Here is a 20951-nt window from a genome sequence, read left to right on the forward strand (position 1 = left end):
CAGCTTTTGTACAGTAGGGTTTGTATTTTCTTAATCCTGGAGATTGGAGGTATGATTTAAAGAATACTTAAAATACAGACCAAATTATAGTATCAAATGTATCATAGCATATTTGAGGAGTTTCTTACATGTAATTTTTATACAGTAGTGAGTACAGTCTGAGAAATGAGACCAGGTTTCATTTGCTACTTGAGTAGTTTGCATATCCACTAAGTTTCCAGGCCTTTACTTATGAAGCCAAACTTTTAAAAATTAAAATGTATGATCAAAGGGAAATCACTGTGGTGTATAGGTAATTATGGGAATTACTATTAAAAGTTTGCGCAGCCAGGATCAAATTAAGAATCCTTTTTAGAGCCTCAGCAACTAGATTTTGAATTAAGATTAAGGGACTTATATCAAGATTATATATTTCTGATAAGTGAGAGTTATTTAGTATCTTTTTGTTTTTCTGAGACAGGGTCTCACTCTGTCACCCAGACTGGAGTGTAGTGATGCTGTGGCTCACTGCAACCTCTGACTCCCAGGCTCAACCAGTCCTCCCATCTCAGCTTCCTGAGTACCTGGGACTACCGGTGCACACCGCCGCGCCTGGCTAATTTCTGTGTATTTTGTAGAGTCAAGGTCTCACCGTGTTGCCCAAGCTGGTCTCAAAGTTATGAACTCAGGCGTTCAGGCGGTCAGCCTGCCTCAGCCTCCCAAAGTGCTGGGATTACAGTCTAGAGCCACTGCGCCCAGCCTTCTTTACTATCTTTAGGAGTTGTTATCACAGTTTTCTAGGATAGTCATCTGGTAGTTGTGGGGGAATAAAAAGAATTATGGCACATTCTAATTGAGGGCATGAAAATAAGAGAGAAACAGTGTAGATAGATATGAAGTGATGTTATGGCTAAGCCAGTGTAATTCACTGGGGTGCAGGTTAATTCTAAAGCTGCTGAATATGTGTACTGGAATTGACATATAAGTAAATGAATGGCAAGTGGTGGGAGCTCAGTTTCTTACTACTAGAAAGAGAAGAATAAGTGGGATTGCCAGAACAAACCATATGGTACTGGATTATACTCAAAGAGATCGGTATGAACTGTGTTTAGCTAAATGGAGATACAAGTGGATAGATACAGAAATAATTACAGGTAGATGTGGATACATGTGTTAGTATACATACACATTTTTTCCTAGCTCTGTGTGCTGAGTGGGAGTAGAAGCGGTGACACCCAATAGATAGGGATATGCCCCACATCCAGATTTTGTTTTTAATGCCCTTCTCCAGTTAAAGGAACCAGAGAAATGGCTGCTGCTAGGATGAAACAGTATATACAAAAATGAGCCTGGAACATCTTGTCCCTTAAAATAAGGAAGTGCCTAAAAGCCCATAACGATGGGGATAAGGAGACACAGGAGCCAACTTGAAAGAGCTCCCAATGGCCAAAGCTGGAACAGTTTGAGGAAAAAGCATGGTATTAGATTACCAAAATATAAAATACGTATGTGTCTATACTGCTATTTAAATAAGTGGTTTAATAAAAAGAGTAGCGACAAGTGTCTCTTACAAAAGAATTTTAAATTATTTATGTAAATGGTCTCCCCACTTTTCAAACAAGTGGGCCTGAACTACCTAAGCCTTGAGTGGGCTGCGTTTAATAACTTCTAAAGAGTACAGTGTGGGAAGAAGGGAAAATGAGTAACTTTACAGCGGAGAAACTTGGCAGGCACTACCACAGGTGATCAGGTTTTAACATCATGAGGAGTAAGTCATATTGATAAGATGTGCCCTTAAATATGATGTGATGAGAATGGCACTTTGGGAGTCTTGGATATAGAGGATGTTTCAATTATAAAGACATTCTGGGGCCATCTGAGAATCTCGGGCATAATTGATCAACAGATCTTCCAGTTCTTGCATTGAGATCCTTCTTCAGATTAGAAGCCGTTTTGTGTGTGCCTACTGATAGAGGAAGGATGGACTATGGTATATTGTATTGAAGTTACTTATTTCATGTATAACTCCCACACAATGGAAGTGTATAGATAAACGTTTGGTTGAATGTTATACACAGAGGAATCCCCAACTGACTCTGTGGGAACATGTATAAAAGATACCTCACCCTCCTTCAATGTCTAAGAGAGGGAAACACTGAATTTGATTAGGAAAATAAGGTTATTGCTACTGGAATTTTTTGGCATTTGTGAAGAATCAGACTGGAGGGGTATTAAAGTAGTTTTGAACTGTAAATTAGCAAATGAATTTGAGTCTGCCCCATTGTGAAAGTTGATAGTACTTAACCTGACTGGATTGTCCCTGGCAGAATATTTTCTGGAAGACTGCATTCAGATGACCCACTTTGTTCCTCCACCAAAAGACAAGAAGAAGAAGGATAAGGATGATGATGGTGGTGAGGATGATGATGTAAGTGAATTTCATGAAGAATTTCCATTATGGGCAAGTTGTCAATGCAGAGAAAAAATGAGTTAATATAACATGCAGTGTATTAGCATTACAGAAAACTTTTTAAAAAACTCTAATGTCTGCCTTTGGATTAATCGATGTATTTTACTGCAAAAAATTCCAGGTTCAGTGACAAGCTATTTTCTATCGCGAGTTAAATTATTTCTGGCGTAAAGGTCAAAAGAAAGAGAAGAAAGAATACGATGTTTAAAGGCCAGGCATGGTTAGAGACAACACTATTGTATAAGGTTTTGCTACTCAAAGTGTTTTCAGTAGGCTGCAGCACCTGGGAAACTGGTAGAAAGGCAGAATCCTGTGCCCCACCCTAGATCTACTGAATCAGAATCTACAGTTTAACAAGATCCCCAAGTGATCTGTATATACAATAAAGTTTCAGAGACAGCAGCTATAGCTTTAGCTACAGGAGACTGGAGATGACAGTATCAGGTGGATGGAGTATTAAATCAGGGAGCGATGAGGGATTTCCTAGGAGAAACAGGAAAGACTTACTTTGTAGTGTTTGAGAGTTGGACAAATGATAGTATAAAAATGAATTATCTGGAAATATAGACTGAGCCAGCCAGCAATACAGAATTTGCTAGAAAACCTAAGATTATATCTTTTTAATCAAAAGATCTGAAGATGTAAATGAACAGCAGATTAGAAAATTTAGCAGGAAAAAAACAATTGTAACAACTTTCTCAACTTGTTTTATCATTGATTCTAATGTAAACTTTTTGGAGAATACCACATTATTTCAGTAATAGTAAAAAAGAAATATACTCGGTAGAAGGCTCCATGAGAGGTTTGAGTCAAATTTAAAAGTTTGTGCTTCAGTTTTAGTCCTATCCTGTGAGAAGTACTAGTTAGTAGAAAAGTTCGGTATATTGATGTAAGCTCTGTGTTTTTGGAAATTAAATTTCTGTATTCTATAGTGTGTGACTAGTCAACTAGAATAAATAATGACATTATAAGTCATTAGAGTCAGTGGAAGAAATCTAGAAGACTTATCTCATAAGCTGTAGTAACTGAGACAGTCCAAAATATGTCTCCCCATTTTTTACAGGCAAATTGCAACTTGATCTGTGGTGATGAATATGGTCCAGAAACAAGGTTGAGCATGTCTCAATTGAACGAAAAGGAAACTCCTTTTGAACTCATCGAAGCTCTACTTAAGTACATTGAAACCCTTAATGTTCCTGGAGCTGTGTTGGTTTTTTTGCCTGGCTGGAATTTGATTTATACTATGCAGAAGCATTTGGAAATGAATCCACATTTTGGTATGAATCTTTGAATTCTCACGTATTTGAGAGTGAAAATGAGTGGTTTTGCTAGTGCCTTAGCCAGTATGTGAAAACAAAATTTTGTGTTGTCTCTACCTTTGAATAAAAGTATGTATAATGGAGAGCTGTTTGAAACCAGCTCCTGTTTTTAGTCCCTGATTGTTCTGTATTGTTATATAGGAAGCCATCGGTATCAGATTCTACCTCTGCATTCTCAGATTCCTCGAGAGGAACAGCGCAAAGTGTTTGATCCAGTACCAGTTGGAGTAACCAAGGTAAATATTAAACATTACAGTGATGGGACTGGAAGTGAGGTAGAGACTAAACAAATGTTACAGGCCTTCAAAGAGCTAACCAAAAACTTGTAACCCATCTAAATTGAGGAAGAAAAAAGGAGTCTTCTCTTTCTGAGCTTAGTAGATGGTTCATTAATCAGTTATTGGGTGATCTTTTTAGGACTTCTGTAATTTTCTTGTCATTTGTTACATAAGGAAATCAGTCCTTTCAAGTATGTAATAAGAATGTAATTTTTCTTTCTTCACAGGTTATTTTGTCCACAAATATTGCTGAAACAAGCATTACCATAAACGATGTTGTTTATGTCATTGACTCCTGCAAGTAAGTTACTGGGAAACCTATTTGCCTGTTCCAGTATTACCAACTGGAAACTTCTTACCAGTTAACAGAATCAAAAACACCTTATTTTTAAACTCCTGTGTTCTCATATCTCCAAAATTATAGTGCATCTATATAGCATTATAGGTAATTGATAATTAAGAGTAGTTACTTGTGTTGATTACTGCAAATCAGTTATGGTAGAAAGTGACAAAGCTTGAAACTGTAACTGATGATTACTTCTCATTGCTCTTGGCTGCTGGTGTTTCGCTAATTTCCCATTGGGTATTTCCATTGATCTCTGACATACTATAGCATGCTATTTGATCAATAAAGATAACCAGTGTTTAGCACATGACAAATATCCTACCTTGAAGGACCCTCCTTTATGGATTAAAGGTCTTCATTTTGGTATGAGATGAACCTGGAAAATATGCCAGGAGGCATTCTGTGTAGATACAGGAATTACATGGTAATTGATCAATTGAAAGGACAAAAACGTTGAAACTTGGTTATATCTGGCCAACTTGTGCCCCATGACTTCTCTGTATAATTCCTTAGTGTGTCCTGACAATGAAAACAATTTGCTGCCAACATCCGTTTTAGGAAATGTTAAATAGCATTCTGTGCCAGTCCCAGTAGTTTAGTGGCAGCTGTCTCTGTATGTAACATTGAAGGAATCTGAGGTTGCCTGGGGGTTCAGAAGGACCACACAGTCATCACTACATATAGATATCCTAAAAGTTACACTAAACTTTGGAATAGAGATGACTTAAATAATTATTTTATTTTGTGTATGTGCCATATTCCATTTAAATGCTTTGCATTTGTTAATTTACTTAACGTTTACAAAAAACAAAAACAAAAAAACTCTTATAAGGTAGGTAATGGCATAGAAAGTTTGGCCAAGGCAGTTCAGCTGGTAAGTGGCAGGTAGATGTTACATTGCGTTTCAGTAGGTTGACAACTAGGAGTGTGCAGTCAAATTGATAATTTTTACTTGTGCCATTGATGTATAGACATCACAAGTAGGCATGACTTTAACTACATAGTGGAAAGGATTCACTACTTAGTGGATATGTAATAGTTATTGATAGTACACATGAGTCTTAGAATTAACCAGTCTTTCCTATGTAGGCAGAAAGTGAAACTCTTCACTGCTCACAACAATATGACCAACTATGCTACAGTATGGGCATCAAAAACAAACCTTGAGCAGCGGAAAGGGCGAGCTGGCCGAGTACGGCCTGGATTCTGCTTTCACCTGTGCAGCCGAGCTCGTTTTGAGAGGTAAGACCAATTCTTGACCTTTAGTAAGGGATTTTTGTTCTGTTCTCTGTAGGGACAGACATGCAGTTATGTAAACCTGCAAATTTAAGCTGATCTAAGTTTTGCCAGCCATGTTGGAATCAGGTGTAAATGTTTCTTAAGAATCTTCATCATGAATCATTTATAGAGAATAAGCCAGAATTAGAAATATGGAGACCTAGATTTTAATATTATTTGTGTCTAATATATTGTATAACACTAAGTGGTTACTCCTTAAGCCTGAGTTTTCCTCATTCTATACAATACTAAGTTACTTAATCTCTCTTGTTTCCTCAGTTGTAAAAAGAATATGGTAAATAATGACTAACCCATAGGATTAGTATAAGAAATTAAATGAGTTAATAATGTAAAATACTTTGAACAGTGTCTGGCACATCATGATCTCCCAATAAGTGTTTGCTATTGTTAATTTATACAGGTCAGATATCTCTTTTAAAACTGAAATACTTGGGACCAGAAGTGGATTTTGATTTATTTGTAATATTTGCATTGTATTTACCAGTTTGGCATCCCTAATCTGAAAACATGAAATCCAAAATGCTCTAGTGAGCATTTCCTTTAAGTGTCATGTCAGAAGTCAAAAAGTTTTGGATTTTAAAGAGTTACATCTGTAAGAGCCTTTCTAGTGGCACTAAAATTACATGAACTAGGAAGGTGGGAGGTTGTAGAGAAATGTCAGTATGAGTTATCCTACAAAAAGTGGTGTTGTCGTTTTTAACCCATGTTTGTCAACAGGCAAGGCCTGAAGAGACCATGGGTGGAGCTAATAGCATTCGAGATTTTGGATAATTTTTTCATTTTTCTTCTCAGCTGGAAAGGCCATCAAGCTGTGAGGATAGGTCAGAAACCACTATGCAGCCAGATTAAATTTTGTCAACAGTGTGTATAGTGAATGATAAAAGGTTCGATGGTAATTGTAAAATAAAAGGATGAGGAAAGGGCAGCTCTATCCCTGATTACCTTGCTGAAAAAAGTTTATTAAACTAACATCTGTGTATACACAAGGAGGATGGTTATTTTATGCTTGTTTTCTCTCAGACTTGAAACCCACATGACACCAGAGATGTTCCGAACACCATTGCATGAAATCGCTCTTAGCATAAAACTTCTGCGTCTGGGAGGAATTGGCCAATTTCTGGCCAAAGCAATTGAACCTCCCCCTTTGGATGCTGTGATTGAAGCAGAACACACTCTTAGAGGTACTTAACAAATGCAAACCTACTTGACACAGATATTAATCATACCATCTGTCTTATCCTGGCAGATAACACAACAAATGAATCAAGATGTAGTCAACAGGGCCGTGATAATAATAGCAAGGCCTCCAGTCTTACCTTAGGTACTTAATATAGTCCCTGTTCTAATGAGCAATGAGAGGGAAGAAAGGGACAGTGAGTGTTACTTTACAAAAGAAAACTTAAAAAGGCATCTCTTAACTATGTACTAAAGATCAGAACATAATTTAGGATACCCACAGAATTTCATATGAATCTCTTAGAACTTTTTTGAGACAGAATCTCGCTCCATTGCCCAGGCTGGAGTGCAGTGGCGTGATCTCAGCTCACTGCAACCTCCACCTCCCAGGTTCAGGCCATTCTTCTGCCTCAACCTCCCGAGTAGCTGAGACTACAGGCATACACCACCACACCTGGCAAATTTTTGTATTTTTAGTAGGGACGGGGTTTCACCACGTTGGCCAGGCTGGTCTGAAACTCCCTACCTCAAGTGATCCACCCACCTCAGCCTCCCAAAGTGCTGGGATTACAGGCGTGAGCCACGTCCAGCCTGGAACATTTATGTTTTCTTGCTAAAGTTGTTTTATTAGAAGCAGTGAAAATAGTGCAGTGAAAATTAAGGGCATTGGAGCTAGATCTGAATTTGAATTTTGAATCTAGCATTTATCTGCTATGTAACTTCAGAATTTTCTCCAGATTTTATTTTTTTTCTAAAACATTAACAGTTGAGTGTCAGACTTCTTATGGCATATAGAAACTTATGCTGCTATTATAGTTAATACTGTATTTATAGACTTAATATGAATTGTATTTGTTTTTATAACCTGCAGGATGTAGTTTTGTACCTTCCTTATGTTGAGTGCTCCAGATTTTGATTTTGTTCTATTTTTGAGTAAAGAGAATTGTTGACTATAGACATGGTACTAGCAGTGGCTTGACAAAAGAGGAAGTCTAAACTCTCTTAACCTTAATTTAGAAAGTAATGTTTTGTCTGCCTAAAATTAGTGTTCATTTGTTTCTACTCACAAAAAACTATCTCCCCACAGAGCTTGATGCATTAGATGCCAATGATGAGTTGACTCCTTTGGGACGAATCCTGGCTAAACTCCCCATTGAGCCTCGTTTTGGGAAAATGATGATAATGGGGTGTATTTTCTAGTAAGTGCTTTGTTTTATTTCTCTTCATTAAGTGGTAGAATAATTTCTGAATCTTCTTCTCCCTGTAAAAGCAGTATTGGCTCAGACAAAAAAATTCTGAATGTTCTTAAGGGAAGTGACATACTTAAATATTGAGAGAAGTATAACACGAAAAAAATGTACAGTTCCAGTAGATGGATATCTGGGCCCAACACGGGGAAACGGGCACTGATTTCTCATAAGTAAAAAGCAGGCCAGGCAATGTGGCTCACACCTTTAATCCTAGTACTTTGGGAGGCCGGGGTGGGAGGGTCCCTCGTTATTAATAGTTGGTCTTGAAAGAGCAGCATCAGCAAAAGAGGTTTATTTTATCAGAAAATGTTGAAGATTAAAGAGATTTGGTATGATGGGGAAGAGAGAGAGAATATTAAAGGAAAAATATACTTGGTCATAATTATGGTAAGTACGTGACCATTGGAATGTCAGCGCACCTTTTTTTTTTTCTCTCTGATTCTGAAGAGAGCAGCTGTAAAGTTCTTTGTTAAGCCAATTTCATTGCAAATAAAAGTAGAATCATAGCCATAAAGACTGCAACTCACTGTCGACAGTACTACCTGAGCTGCTGGCAACAATATTGTGATCTAGTCTGAATTTAACTGTCTTTGTGTATTTCAGCGTGGGAGATGCTATCTGTACCATTGCTGCTGCTACCTGCTTTCCAGAGCCTTTCATCAATGAAGGAAAGCGGCTGGGCTATATCCATCGAAATTTTGCTGGAAACAGATTTTCTGATCACGTAGCCCTTTTATCAGTATTCCAAGCCTGGGATGATGCTAGGTATGAGTAAGATTTGGGTGGTCTGTCTGTAGTTTCTCATTTGTATTTAGTTCTCGGGTCTTAGAGAATGATTTCTCATACCGATTTATTTTAGAATGGGTGGAGAAGAAGCAGAGATACGTTTTTGTGAGCACAAAAGACTTAATATGGCTACACTAAGAATGACTTGGGAAGCCAAAGTTCAACTCAAAGAGATTTTGATTAATTCTGGGTTTCCAGAAGGTAAGACTCCCATTCTTAAGATACCTTTAAAGTGACATTTATATAGTACATGCAAATTGACAGCAAAGTGTATTTTAGCTTCAAATTTTAGACCCTATGATTTTTCTATATTCCCAACTATTTCTTAGTTCTCATGGATACTGGTCCAGCTCCCAGAATGAGTACTTTGCTGATAACCTTATAGTGGTTTGCAAAGTAATTGATTAGCATTTAGACTTGAAGTAAATTCTACCACATTAAATTTTAAATGGCTTTAATATAAAGATGAACTGTAGTACTTTTCTTTTCCAACTAGGTTAAAATATAGAATTATTTCCTAAAACATTGAGAACTGGAATGCATAACCAGAGATAAGACTGTTGAGAGACAGAAGGTAGTTGGGCAAGATGGTAAATTTTTAACGGCTGTGATTGGAATAACTTAACAGAGTAGTGAGTGGTTCTCTTCTGTCATAAGCCAGCTGAAATGTTAGTTTCTCCTCAGAATTATAAGAAAGGGAAAACTTTTTATGTGCTAGAGTCTTGAGATGCATTTTATAAGTAATGAAACAGGCACCAAGGTATAAATTGTCTTTAATTTATCCAATTACGAGGTTATAAGGCTAGAACTCGTTTGTCTAGAACAAAATATGTCTGTGCTTTCAGCGGTTGACTGTCATGCTTTCCAGTCAGTAGCTAAGTACTCATAAAGTGTAGACTGGGTAAAAACGTCAGCCTTCATTCCAGTAGGTGTCCTCTTAGATTATCATTCCATCTTCTCTACAACTAACAACTATTGAAGAGTAGCAGATGAGAAAGTTTTACAGACAGGTTATGTGAAGAGAGGAAGAGTCAGTTCTCTGAATTTTCTTGAATAGTTTGCATGTAATGTGAAGATCAGCCAATTATCTGATTTTTCTTTTCACTCTGCTCCTCTTAACAGATTGTTTGTTGACACAAGTGTTTACTAACACTGGACCAGATAATAATTTGGATGTTGTTATCTCCCTCCTGGCCTTTGGTGTGTACCCCAATGTATGCTATCATAAGGAAAAGAGAAAGATTCTCACCACTGAAGGACGTAATGCACTTATCCATAAATCATCTGTTAATTGTCCTTTTAGTAGCCAAGACATGAAGTACCCATCTCCCTTCTTTGTATTTGGTGAAAAGGTAAGAAAAGACTACAAAAGTTAACATTGAAAGTTGAAATTGTCTTCACAATCATTAGGAATATGAATTTTGATTTTCAAAGCACAGTATGTGGCGGTATTTGGAAGTTGGAATGTCAACCATTTTGTACTGTCTCTTTCTCCATTTGCAGATTCGAACTCGAGCCATCTCTGCTAAAGGCATGACTTTAGTCACCCCCCTGCAGTTGCTTCTGTTTGCCTCCAAGAAAGTCCAATCTGATGGGCAGATCGTGCTTGTAGATGACTGGTATGGATTTTCCGCTGTGAACTCCAAACTGAATTCTTAGAATTATAATATGATGGAATTCAGCTGCTAATCTAACTTAATTATATACTAATTATAACTTAAATATATACTAATTATATCTAACTTAATTGCATAGTATATACTTAAACGGATACCAGTAGAAGCAGATGCATTAGAAATTTGAGCCATGTCTAACCACTATGCACACCACTATGGAATCAATCTAAGTGAAACTTGAATACACTTTCACATACTCTCTATATTGATTCAAAACTAGTGGCAAGCACTGGGCAAAAATGGAATAGAGCTTAATGGATAGCCAGTAGGCTCAGCCATCATATTCTTGAAAACCTAGAAAATGCCAGCATTCTGGGTCTCTTAATTCATTCTTTTAAAGTCTGGATGATCTGGCTGGGTGCCGCAGATGAGTTGGGCTCAGGAAGTTCGAGATCAGCCTGGACAACATGGTGAAACCTGTCTCTACTAAAAATACAAAAAATCTAGCCCAGTGTGGTAGTGCACACCTGTAGTCCCAGCTATTCTGGAGGCTGAGGCAGGAGAATCACTTGAACCTGGGAGGCAGAGGTTGCAGTGAGCCAAGATCATGCCACTGCACTCCAGCCTGGGCAACAGAGCAAGACTGTGTCTCAAAAAATAATAAGTCTGAATGATCCATATTGCCGGACTTTCTTTTGTTTATTATATATTACATATATTTTTGTATTTTATTTGGCTTGATAGACTTTAAGTAGTTTTTAAAAATATTAATGCTTAAGAAGTTAAATTTATTCTTTAACTTGCCATGTGTGAGGTTGAGAGATAATGGTCTTTTTCTTCATATACTCCCTCTCTTACTTTTAATGTTTTTCGCCACTTTAGGATTAAACTGCAAATATCTCATGAAGCTGCTGCCTGTATCACCGGTCTCCGGGCAGCCATGGAGGCTCTTGTTGTTGAAGTAACCAAACAACCTGCTATCATCAGCCAGTTGGACCCTGTAAATGAACGTATGCTGAACATGATCCGTCAAATCTCTAGACCCTCAGCTGCTGGTATCAACCTTATGATTGGCAGTACACGGTGAGTACCATATTAACTTCTCATTGAACCAAGTAGAGGGGAGAGATCTTTCATAGGTCTAGAATTCCTAGAGTTAGTGATAGAAGCCTTATTAAGTAAAATTCTAGATACAGATAGTTTAGTTCCATCTAACAAACTCAGAACAAAAATGTCATTTACTTTTGTTAGTCCCTTTGTTAGTAATTGGTCTACCGCATCAGTGCGTATTGGTAGTGTTGGAAAAGGATCTTACAAATACACATACGTAGTTCAGAGTAGGTCACATGACAGGGAAGTGACACAGCCCAGATAGCCCTTTTTCCATGGTACTGTTTTGGCATCTCTAAAGAAAAAATATTGATGAGATGTTAAATTGCTTCTTTATCCAATGTGTATGTGTTTTTGTTTATCTTAAACAACTAAGAGCATGGACATCTTAAAGCAAAGAAATGAGAAATTTATCTTAATTCTTAAAATTTTTATTTGCTTCAGGTTTTAAAATTTTTTCCTTTGCCCATGAGTTTTTATTTACAAATACTTGATACTTGCCAAAAAGGCAGAAAAGTGATACAATGTTTAGCCATATAGTCTTTGTTTAGATTCACTAATTTTCAGCGTTTTGTACATTTCCTTAATCATTTGTGATGAAGTAGTAGGCACTACCACATTTTACATCAATACACTTCATATCTTTTAAGAACATGGTCACAATACCACCCCAAAACCTTAAGTGTTTTAGTAATACTATAATATGCTATTGTACTAAAATCCTTCCAGTTATCCAAAAATGACCTCTAATTCCTCATCAAAAATGACTTACTGCATTTGGTCTGTCTATAAAATGGGTAGATGGTTATCCTCATTCTCTTTAATATAAATAAGGAAACCGGGCACAGATAAGACTCAAGGTCATACAACTAATAACTGATAGAACCAGATTCAAACCCAGGCAACATGCCTCCTGAAACAGTGTTCTTACTAGGCTTTACTGTGGCCCTCCTAGGTGCTTAAATGTATAGGATAATTCAGTAAGCATCATAGGCAGATAACAAATTAAGTATTCATGGGTGTTTAGGAGAAGAGAGATTATTTTTGGTAGGAGGGCTGGTAAGCAAGGAACCTTTGTATATATAATCTGTTTCTATGAGGGATAGTAGTCCAGAAACTAGAAAGAAAGGGATATACGTAAGAGAGTTTAGGATGTATGAATATGTGGTGGCCTAAATTACAGTAGTAGATAGAATTTTTCAAAATTAGATATACATTTTTCAAAATCGTATTTCAGAATTATTGCAGGAAAACTTTTAGTGATAAAGACCAAATAGTTTATTGGCAGCTCCAGGAACCCTCTCCTAATGCTTGCCTTCTTGGAACACTATGTTGTTGACCTGAGTAAGAGCACTTCTTAAAGTTGTAATGACATACTGCCAAAATTCAAAACCTTTGAGATTGAACCAGAAAGAACTTCAGAAAAACAGATGGATATAATTGATGACTGTTTTAGAATAGCAGATCAATTTTGTTTCAATTTCGATTTGTGCGTTTGGCTTCATTCCCTTTATGTATTAAATTTTCAAATATAACTAACTGTGTGCATTTGGTGAGTGGTTGGGAAATAATAAGAATGCTTTGCTGAAGTGATGGTTTTGTGCTTTTCCTAGGTATGGAGATGGTCCACGTCCTCCCAAGATGGCCCGATACGACAATGGAAGCGGATATAGAAGGGGAGGTTCTAGTTACAGCGGTGGAGGCTATGGCGGTGGCTATACCAGTGGAGGCTATGGTGGCGGAGGCTATGGTAGCGGAGGCTATGGTGGCAGCCCCAACTCCTTTCGGGCAGGATATGGTGCAGGTGTTGGTGGAGGCTATAGAGGAGTTTCCCGAGGTGGCTTTAGAGGCAACTCTGGAGGAGACTACAGAGGGCCTAGTGGAGGCTACAGAGGATCTGGGGGATTCCAGCGAGGAGGTGGTAGGGGGGCCTATGGAGGTGGCTACTTTGGACAGGGGAGAGGAGGTGGTGGCTATTAAATCTTGGTTATGTCAGTTCCTGTGTGTAGACAGTAAGGAAAAAAAGGCATGCTATGTGTTACGTGTTTTTTCCAATATGTTTATTTGCCACCAAAAAGTAAATGCATTTTCACCCATTCTGTGGTTCATTGTAGTTTAAGGAAACCAAGCATATAGATGCATTAGTGATTTTGTTTATATTATGTAAAATATAACGATCTATCTTAAAAATACCACAGTTTGTATTTTTTCTTTAAGGAGTAAAGATTTGCCTTTAAATAACTTGGTATTTTCCTGGCTTTCGTTTAATACAGTAGAAAATAAAGTATTACACCGAATACTTGCCGTGTAGTTTGTTGACCTTATATATTAGAAAATTTTATAATGCCAGTTACATCTGTTCATTTTAAATGTCAGAGAAGTTGTACCATGTTTCAAAAGTATACTAAGTGATACTACTTGTAATAGAAAAATCACCTTGGAATTGTTACCTTTTGAAGTAAATACTGGCAAGTGTACAAGCCACATAAACCTGAATAAAACTTTTGACCTAGGGCTGAACATTTGGCTTCCTCCCATATTCTGTCTTTGAATAAGACCAAGGCCAGCATTTTCTTTTCTAAGTGAGTTTCTACTGTGACAATTAAAAGCAATATAATCACTCCGTTAGAACTCTTAAGCCACTTTAATAGACATGTTCATACATTTATAACACTTTACAGTTTCCAGTGAATTTGCAGATTTCTCATTTGAGCAATGGGAGAGGGCAAAGGTATTGGATTAGACAGAACTGGGTCTGTCTTAATTCTTTTCTCCACCATGTGGATGATCTTGGGCAAGTCATATTTTTGTCTTGGTTTCCTTTTCAAAGTCCTTTATCCTGCATATATGTTGTAGATCACCTTCAGCAGTTAAGCTGATGGCACATATTTACAGACACACAAGTCTATCTCCAACCTTGATTTCCTTTCTGAGCCATGTAAGCAGCTGCATACTGAACATGTATCTCTGCTTAAATATCCCACAGAAAAAAATCTCAGTGCTTTCCAAACTGACCTCCTTCCCCTCCCAACCTACCCTATGTCCTGACAGTACTGTGTTCTCTGCTCCGTTTTCTTTGGAGTTTTCAGCTGCTTAATTGCTTAAGCCACCACCTCTAGTCAGCTCAAAACATCTTTCAATATACTTTTATAGATCAGTTGCCTCTGTTCTATTCAGTCTTAGTTTGGACATACAGTGCCACAGCAACCACTTAACTGATCCTGCCTACAGGCCTGCCTCAATCTAATCTCCACTACAGCTAGAGTAAACATTCCCAAACGAATCTGATTTCATACCCTCTCTCCTGACTTAAACCAATGGTTCTTACTGCCGGCAGGGTAGAGGCTAAACTCCCTTCTTAGCCCCTGACTCCAGCTCTACCTTCATTTCTGCTGTACAGCTGTAGCTAGCCATACTGAACTAGCACCATTGATGGAGCATGCTTTCTCTCCCTTTGCACGTTGTGAAAACTCCCATAAAAGGTATAGTAGCAGGACGAGCCGCAGACAAAACTCCTCTGACACCAAGTTAAAGAAGGGGTTTTTTCAGCCGGGGCATCAGCAAGACTCCTGTCTCAAGAGTCGAGCTCCCCGAGTGAGCAATTCCTGTCCCTTTTAAGGGCTCACAACTCTAGGGGTGCGTGTGAGGGGGTCATGATTGATTGAGCAAGCAGGTGGGGGCTGCATGCACTGGTAATTAGATCAGAAGAAAACAGGATAGGGATTTTCACAGTGCATTTCTATACAATGTCTGTAATCTATAGATAACCAATTAGGTCAGGGGTCAGTCTTTTAACTACTAGGCCCAGGGTGTGGCGCCAGGCTGTCTGCCTGTGGATTTCATTTCTGCCTTTTAGTTTTTACTTCTTTCTTTGGAGGCAGAAATCGGGCATAAGATGATACGAGGAATGGTCTCCTCCCTTAGTATAAAATCAATAATGGTTCATTTGAATGGTACTCATGCCTCCAACAAATTCAATTAGAAATGTGAAATTGAAAAATGGCCAAAAGTTGTCAGTGCATTCTCTAAAGGTTGAAAAAAAGCACTAAGGCATAGTTCTAATCTTTTCATATTCAGCTGAAGACCTAAGGAGCTTCATATGTAGCTCCCCGCTGTGTGTGCCCCACACATTTCAGCTGTCCTCCCCAAACTCGTTTGTCTCATAACTGCAGTGCTCTGCTTGGTAGTTTCTCCCTCCGCGGTGACCCAGAAAGTGCTTCCACATAGTCATGGACTTGTCTCATTGTTTTCCTTATTGGGGGATCACAGTTCTGCATTGCCTGTTGCCTAATGTCTGAAAGCAGCTGTTTCACTAGTTGCTTACATGGGAGGTTAAGTGCCATTTGTACTTGTCATAGCTGTAAGTGGGAATCCACTTCACTTGTCAAAGAATCCATTATAAAGTCCAGAAATCATGCCTTTTTTTAGATGAGACTTAAAAGAGCAGAAGGCTACATAGAGTATTTTGTGGTATATTAATACCTTCAGACATCAACTACTGTTGAATTTCTGTTTTGAGGCAGGGTCACCCAGGCTGGAGTGCAGTGGCGCAATCTCAGCTCACTTGCAACCTCTACCTCCCAGGCTCAAGCGATCTTCCCACCTCAGCCTCCTAAGCAGTGGGTAACTGGGACCACAGGCACCTGCCACCACCACACCCAGCTAATTTTTTTTATGTTTTGTAGAAACGGGTTTTCACCTGCCCAGGCTGGTCTTGAACTCTGGACCTCAGACAATTCACCCGCCTTGGCCTCCCAAAGTGCTGGGATTACAGGCATGAGCCACCACACCCAGCCTTCATTTCCTTTCTTAGTCATCTCTACATTCTGCTTAGAACAAAGACAATAGTTAAAGAATGTCACAGCAGGTGTGCAATGACTGAAAGTTCTTCCAAAATGAGAGCTTGAATACACACCGTTCCCGTTCAGGAGATGGGAGAGAGTTCGAGGAAAAAATTTGTAGAAAGGTTTCTGCTTACCACCCCTTCTCTCACAGCACATATCTACTGGAGTTTGCGGTAGTAGAGCTGGCAGTGACAACTGAGTCTGCCCTTCCAGAAGTTCAGACAGGAAAGACAGTGGCCTGAATTGCACCTGTTTAGTCCGTGGTTGGCAGCTTGAAAGTTATCTGGAAGAAAAAGCTGATGTGCCAGTTTGAGGAAGCCAAGCTGCAGACCTCTCTGTGTTAACAGAAGGTGTAGGTACAGTGTCCTCAAGCAAGCAGCTACAATTTGATGGGATCTTCTATGCTGTGGAGCTACACTCCAGACCCTCTGAACGTCACCTATGCCATAGGAACAGATCACAATATGAATAGTTGTGCCAACTTAGGGGTCAGCCCAAACAACAAGAAAGAAGACATCAACTTTAGCCAAGCATGTATTTGAATTCCAATTTCCCTCTCTCTGAATCTGGAAACAGAATTGGGACAGGAGGATAGTAAAGAAAACCAAAAATGGAATTTCTAATTTTATTGGAACTGATACGAATTTTGGTTTTGACTGGGAAAACAGCTCCTGAATTCTACTGTATTTGCCAGAAAGACTTAGACTTGAATTACTGTCTAGAAGACAAAAAGGGAAGTTTTTTAAAGTTGTATTTGTATAACTCATATTTGCAGACTGTCCTATCACATGTATAAAATATTTCTGGACCATGTGGGGAAAATGTAATATTGAATCTCAAAGTTAACCGAGGTTACCTGAATTTCTGAGACTATTTTAGTGATAATTTAGCTTTTAAGAAAAGATATGAGGAGAGGTGGAGCAAGATGGCTTAATAGAAACCTCCAGTGACCTTCTCCCCGCAAGAACACCAAACTGAAAACGATCCACACAAAACACCTTTGTAAGAACCAAAAATCAGGTGAGCGATCACAGTACCTGGAAAGAGGTATATTGAGGAAAGAGGCACGGAAGAAGGTAGGAAAGAGTCTTGACTTGCCTACATCACCCTTTCTCTGCCCTGGCAGCGGCCACATGGCACAGACAGAATCTGTGTGCCTGGCAGTGGGGGAACAATGTGAGACGTTGCGTTGGAACTGAGTGCTACTTTATCACAGTGCAAAGAAGAATTCAGCCCATGCCCTTGGAGGAAACATTTATACCTAGCCAGAGATGGCTAGGTATATTGATACCTAGATATTTATAGCCAGAGATGAATTGTCCTTCCCAGAGGTTGGAACCTGACTTCTGACACGCCCTGCCACTGTAGGCTTAAGTGCTCTGGGTTCCTAAATGAAAGGCAGTCTAGGCCACAAGGACTGCAATTACTGGACAAGTCGTGGTGGTGTGCTGGGCTCTCAGCCAGTTCATTTGAGGTACACACAAACTAGTGAGACACCAGCTGGGGCAGCCAACGGAGTGTTACGTCACCCCTTCCCCAAAACCAAGCACAGCTTGCAGCTTCTAGAAAGACTCCTTCCTTCATCTGAAAAATGGTTCAACATATGCAAATCAACCAATGAGACACATCATATCAACAGAATGAAGGATAAAAATCATAATTTCAATTGATGCTGAAAAACATTTGTTAAAATCCAACCATCCCTTCATGATTTAAATAAAACACTCAAAAAACTGGGTATAGAAGGACATACCTCAATACAATAAAATCCATATATGACAGACCCACAGCTAGAGTATCATACTGAATGGGAAATGACTTTCCTTTAAGATCTAGAACAAGACAAGGATGCCATTTTCACCATTGTTATTCAACATAACTGGAAGTCCTAACTAGAGCAATCAGACAAGAAAGAAATAAAGGGCATCCAAATTGGAAAGGAAAAAGTCAAATTATCCTTGTTTGCAGATGATATGGTCTTATGTTTGGAAAAACCTCAAGAATCCGGCAGAAAAACTACTGGAACAGATAAATTCGGTAAAGTTGCAAGATACAAACCAACATACAAAAATTAATAGCATTTCTATGCCAGCAACAAACAATCTGAAAAAGAAATCAAGAAAGTCAATTTACAATAGCTACAAATAAAATACGAATAAATTTCACCAAAGACATGAATGATCTCTACAATAAAAACTATAAAACGCCGATGCAAGAAATTGAAGAGGACACCAATAAATGGAAAAATATTCCTGTTCTTTGATTGGAAGAATCGGTATTGTTAAAACGTCCACAGTACCCAAAGCAATCTACAGATTCAATGCGTTCTCTATCAAAATACCAATGACATTCTTCACAGAAACAGCAAAAATAATTCTAAACTTTAAATGGAACCACAAAAGACCCAGAATAGCCAAAGCCATCCTGAGCATAAAGAACAAAACTGGAGAAATCACATTACCTGACTTCAAATTATACTGCAGAACTACAGGAACCAAAACAACATGGTACTGTTAGCAGCAGAACATATCTGAGTCACACAACACCAAAGTATGTTACTGGCAGTGAATTCATATGAGTCTAAAACAACCTCATTTCTTGCCTCCTCAGAGGAAAAATTTGAGGGGCATAAGGCAGAAGGAGAGACTGAGGCAAGTTTTAGAGCAAGAGTGAAAGTTTTATTAAGAAGTCTTATAACAAGGGCCGGGCGTGGTGGCTCATGCCTATAATCCCAACACTTTGGGAGGCTCAAACAGGTGGATCACCTGAGGTCAGGAATTTGAGACCAGCCTGGCCAATGTGATGAAACTCGGTCTCTACTAAAAATACAAAAATTAAGGCTGGGTGCAGTGGCTCACACCTGTAAATCCCAACACTTTGGGAGGCCGAGGTGGGTGGATCACCTGAGGTCGGGAGTTCGAGACCAGCCTGACCAACATGGAGAAACCCCGTCTCTACTAAAAATACAAAATTAGTGGGGCGTGGTGGTGCACACCTGTAATTACAGCTACTCAGAAACGTTGAGGCAGGAGAATCACTTGAACCGAGGAGGCAGAGGTTGCGGTGAGCCAGGATTGCACCGTTGCACTCCAGCCTGGGCAACAAGAGTGAAACTCTGTCTCAAAAAAAAAAAAAAGAAAAGAAAAGAAAAGAAAAATTTGGCCAGACGTGGTGGAGGGCACTTGTAGTCCCAGCTACTCAGGAGGCTGAGGCAGGAGAATCGCTTGAACCCAGGAAGTGGAGGTTGCAGAGAGCCAAGATCATGCCATTGCACTCCAGCCTGGGTGACAAGAGTGAGACTCCATCTCCCAAAAAATAAAGTTTTATAACAGGAATAAAGGGAAGGAAAGTACACTTGGAAGAGGGCCAAGTACGTGACTCAAGAGGCAAGTGCGTGGCTTGACCTTTTGACTTGGGGTTTTATACATTGGCATACTTCTGGGGTTTTATGTTACTTCTCCCCACTTGCCAAACTCCTGAGCTCTTATCAGGAAGCAGCTGATCACCAGTTTCAGGTGTTTTCTATTTATTAGAAGAGACTGCCTTTTCTTGGCACTGGCTATGACCAATTATTAGTTTAGAGAGACAGTTGACCACTTGACCATCACCTGATGGTTGCCTGACACTCCTGGTGTATCGCTGGGGGTTGGGGGGGCGGGGAATGGGGCAAAGCTCTCTTCTGCCCCACTCATACCCAACTAGCTACCCACTGTAACAATACTTGCATAAAAACAGGCACATAGACTCATGGATCAGAATAGAGAAATTAAAACAGCTGAACTCATGGAGATAAAGTAATGGTTACCAAGGCCGGGTGCGGTGGCTCAAGCCTGTAATCCCAGCACTTTGGGAGGCCGAGACGGGCGGATCACGAGGTCAGGAGATCGAGACCATCCTGGCTAACACGGTGAAACCCCGTCTCTACTAAAAAATACAAAAAACTAGCCGGACGCGGTGGCGGGCGCCTGTAGTCCCAACTACTCGGGAGGCTGAGGCAGGAGAATGGCGTGAACCCAGGAGGCGGAGCTTGCAGTGAGCTGAGATCCGGCCACTGCACTCCAGCCTGGGCGGCAGAGCGAGACTCCGTCTCAAAAAAAAAAAAAAAAAAAAAAAATTGTTACCAAAGGCCGGCAAAGGTAGTGGTGGGTGCTAGGAAAGTGGGGATGGTTAATGGGTACACAAATATTGTTAGATTGAATGAATAAGATTTAGAATTTGGTAGCACAACAGGGCAACTACAGGCAACAATAATTTACTGTACATTTAAAGAAAACTAAAAGTGTCCTAGCCAGAGCATCAGACAAGAGAAAGGGCATCTGAGTCAGTGGAGAGGAAGTCAAACTGTCCCTGTCAGTGATATAATCACATACCTAGAAAACCCTAGGTATGCAGTAAGACTCATCCTAAAAGCTCCTAGATCTGAAAAATGAACTCAGTAAAGTTTCAAGATAGAAAATCAATGTATGCAAATCAGTAGC

General features: G+C 39.3%; 1 protein-coding gene across 3 annotated transcripts in view; it reads left to right on the top strand.

Moving 5' to 3' along the window:
• DHX9 (DExH-box helicase 9) overlaps positions 1-14020 on the top strand; it is a 49333-nt gene extending 35313 nt beyond the window's left edge. For 2 of the 3 annotated variants that reach the window (XM_077994338.1, XM_077994339.1), the window contains 13 exons: positions 2307-2407; positions 3513-3726; positions 3910-4004; positions 4274-4347; positions 5482-5634; positions 6712-6872; positions 7955-8066; positions 8721-8882; positions 8977-9104; positions 10026-10255; positions 10407-10522; positions 11402-11602; positions 13243-13926. In XM_077994338.1, coding sequence (XP_077850464.1) covers positions 2307-2407; positions 3513-3726; positions 3910-4004; positions 4274-4347; positions 5482-5634; positions 6712-6872; positions 7955-8066; positions 8721-8882; positions 8977-9104; positions 10026-10255; positions 10407-10522; positions 11402-11602; positions 13243-13609 — 2114 coding nt within the window. In that variant the 3' untranslated portion in view covers positions 13610-13926. Of the gene's footprint in view, positions 1-2306; positions 2408-3512; positions 3727-3909; positions 4005-4273; positions 4348-5481; positions 5635-6711; positions 6873-7954; positions 8067-8720; positions 8883-8976; positions 9105-10025; positions 10256-10406; positions 10523-11401; positions 11603-13242 lie in introns of all 3 variants that reach the window. The other variant, NM_001266188.1, reaches the window with a different exon arrangement.
• The last annotated feature ends 6931 nt before the right edge of the window (positions 14021-20951 follow it).

This window comes from Macaca mulatta, chromosome 1 (genome assembly GCF_049350105.2).
Source record: "Macaca mulatta isolate MMU2019108-1 chromosome 1, T2T-MMU8v2.0, whole genome shotgun sequence".
NCBI lineage: Eukaryota > Metazoa > Chordata > Mammalia > Primates > Cercopithecidae > Macaca > Macaca mulatta.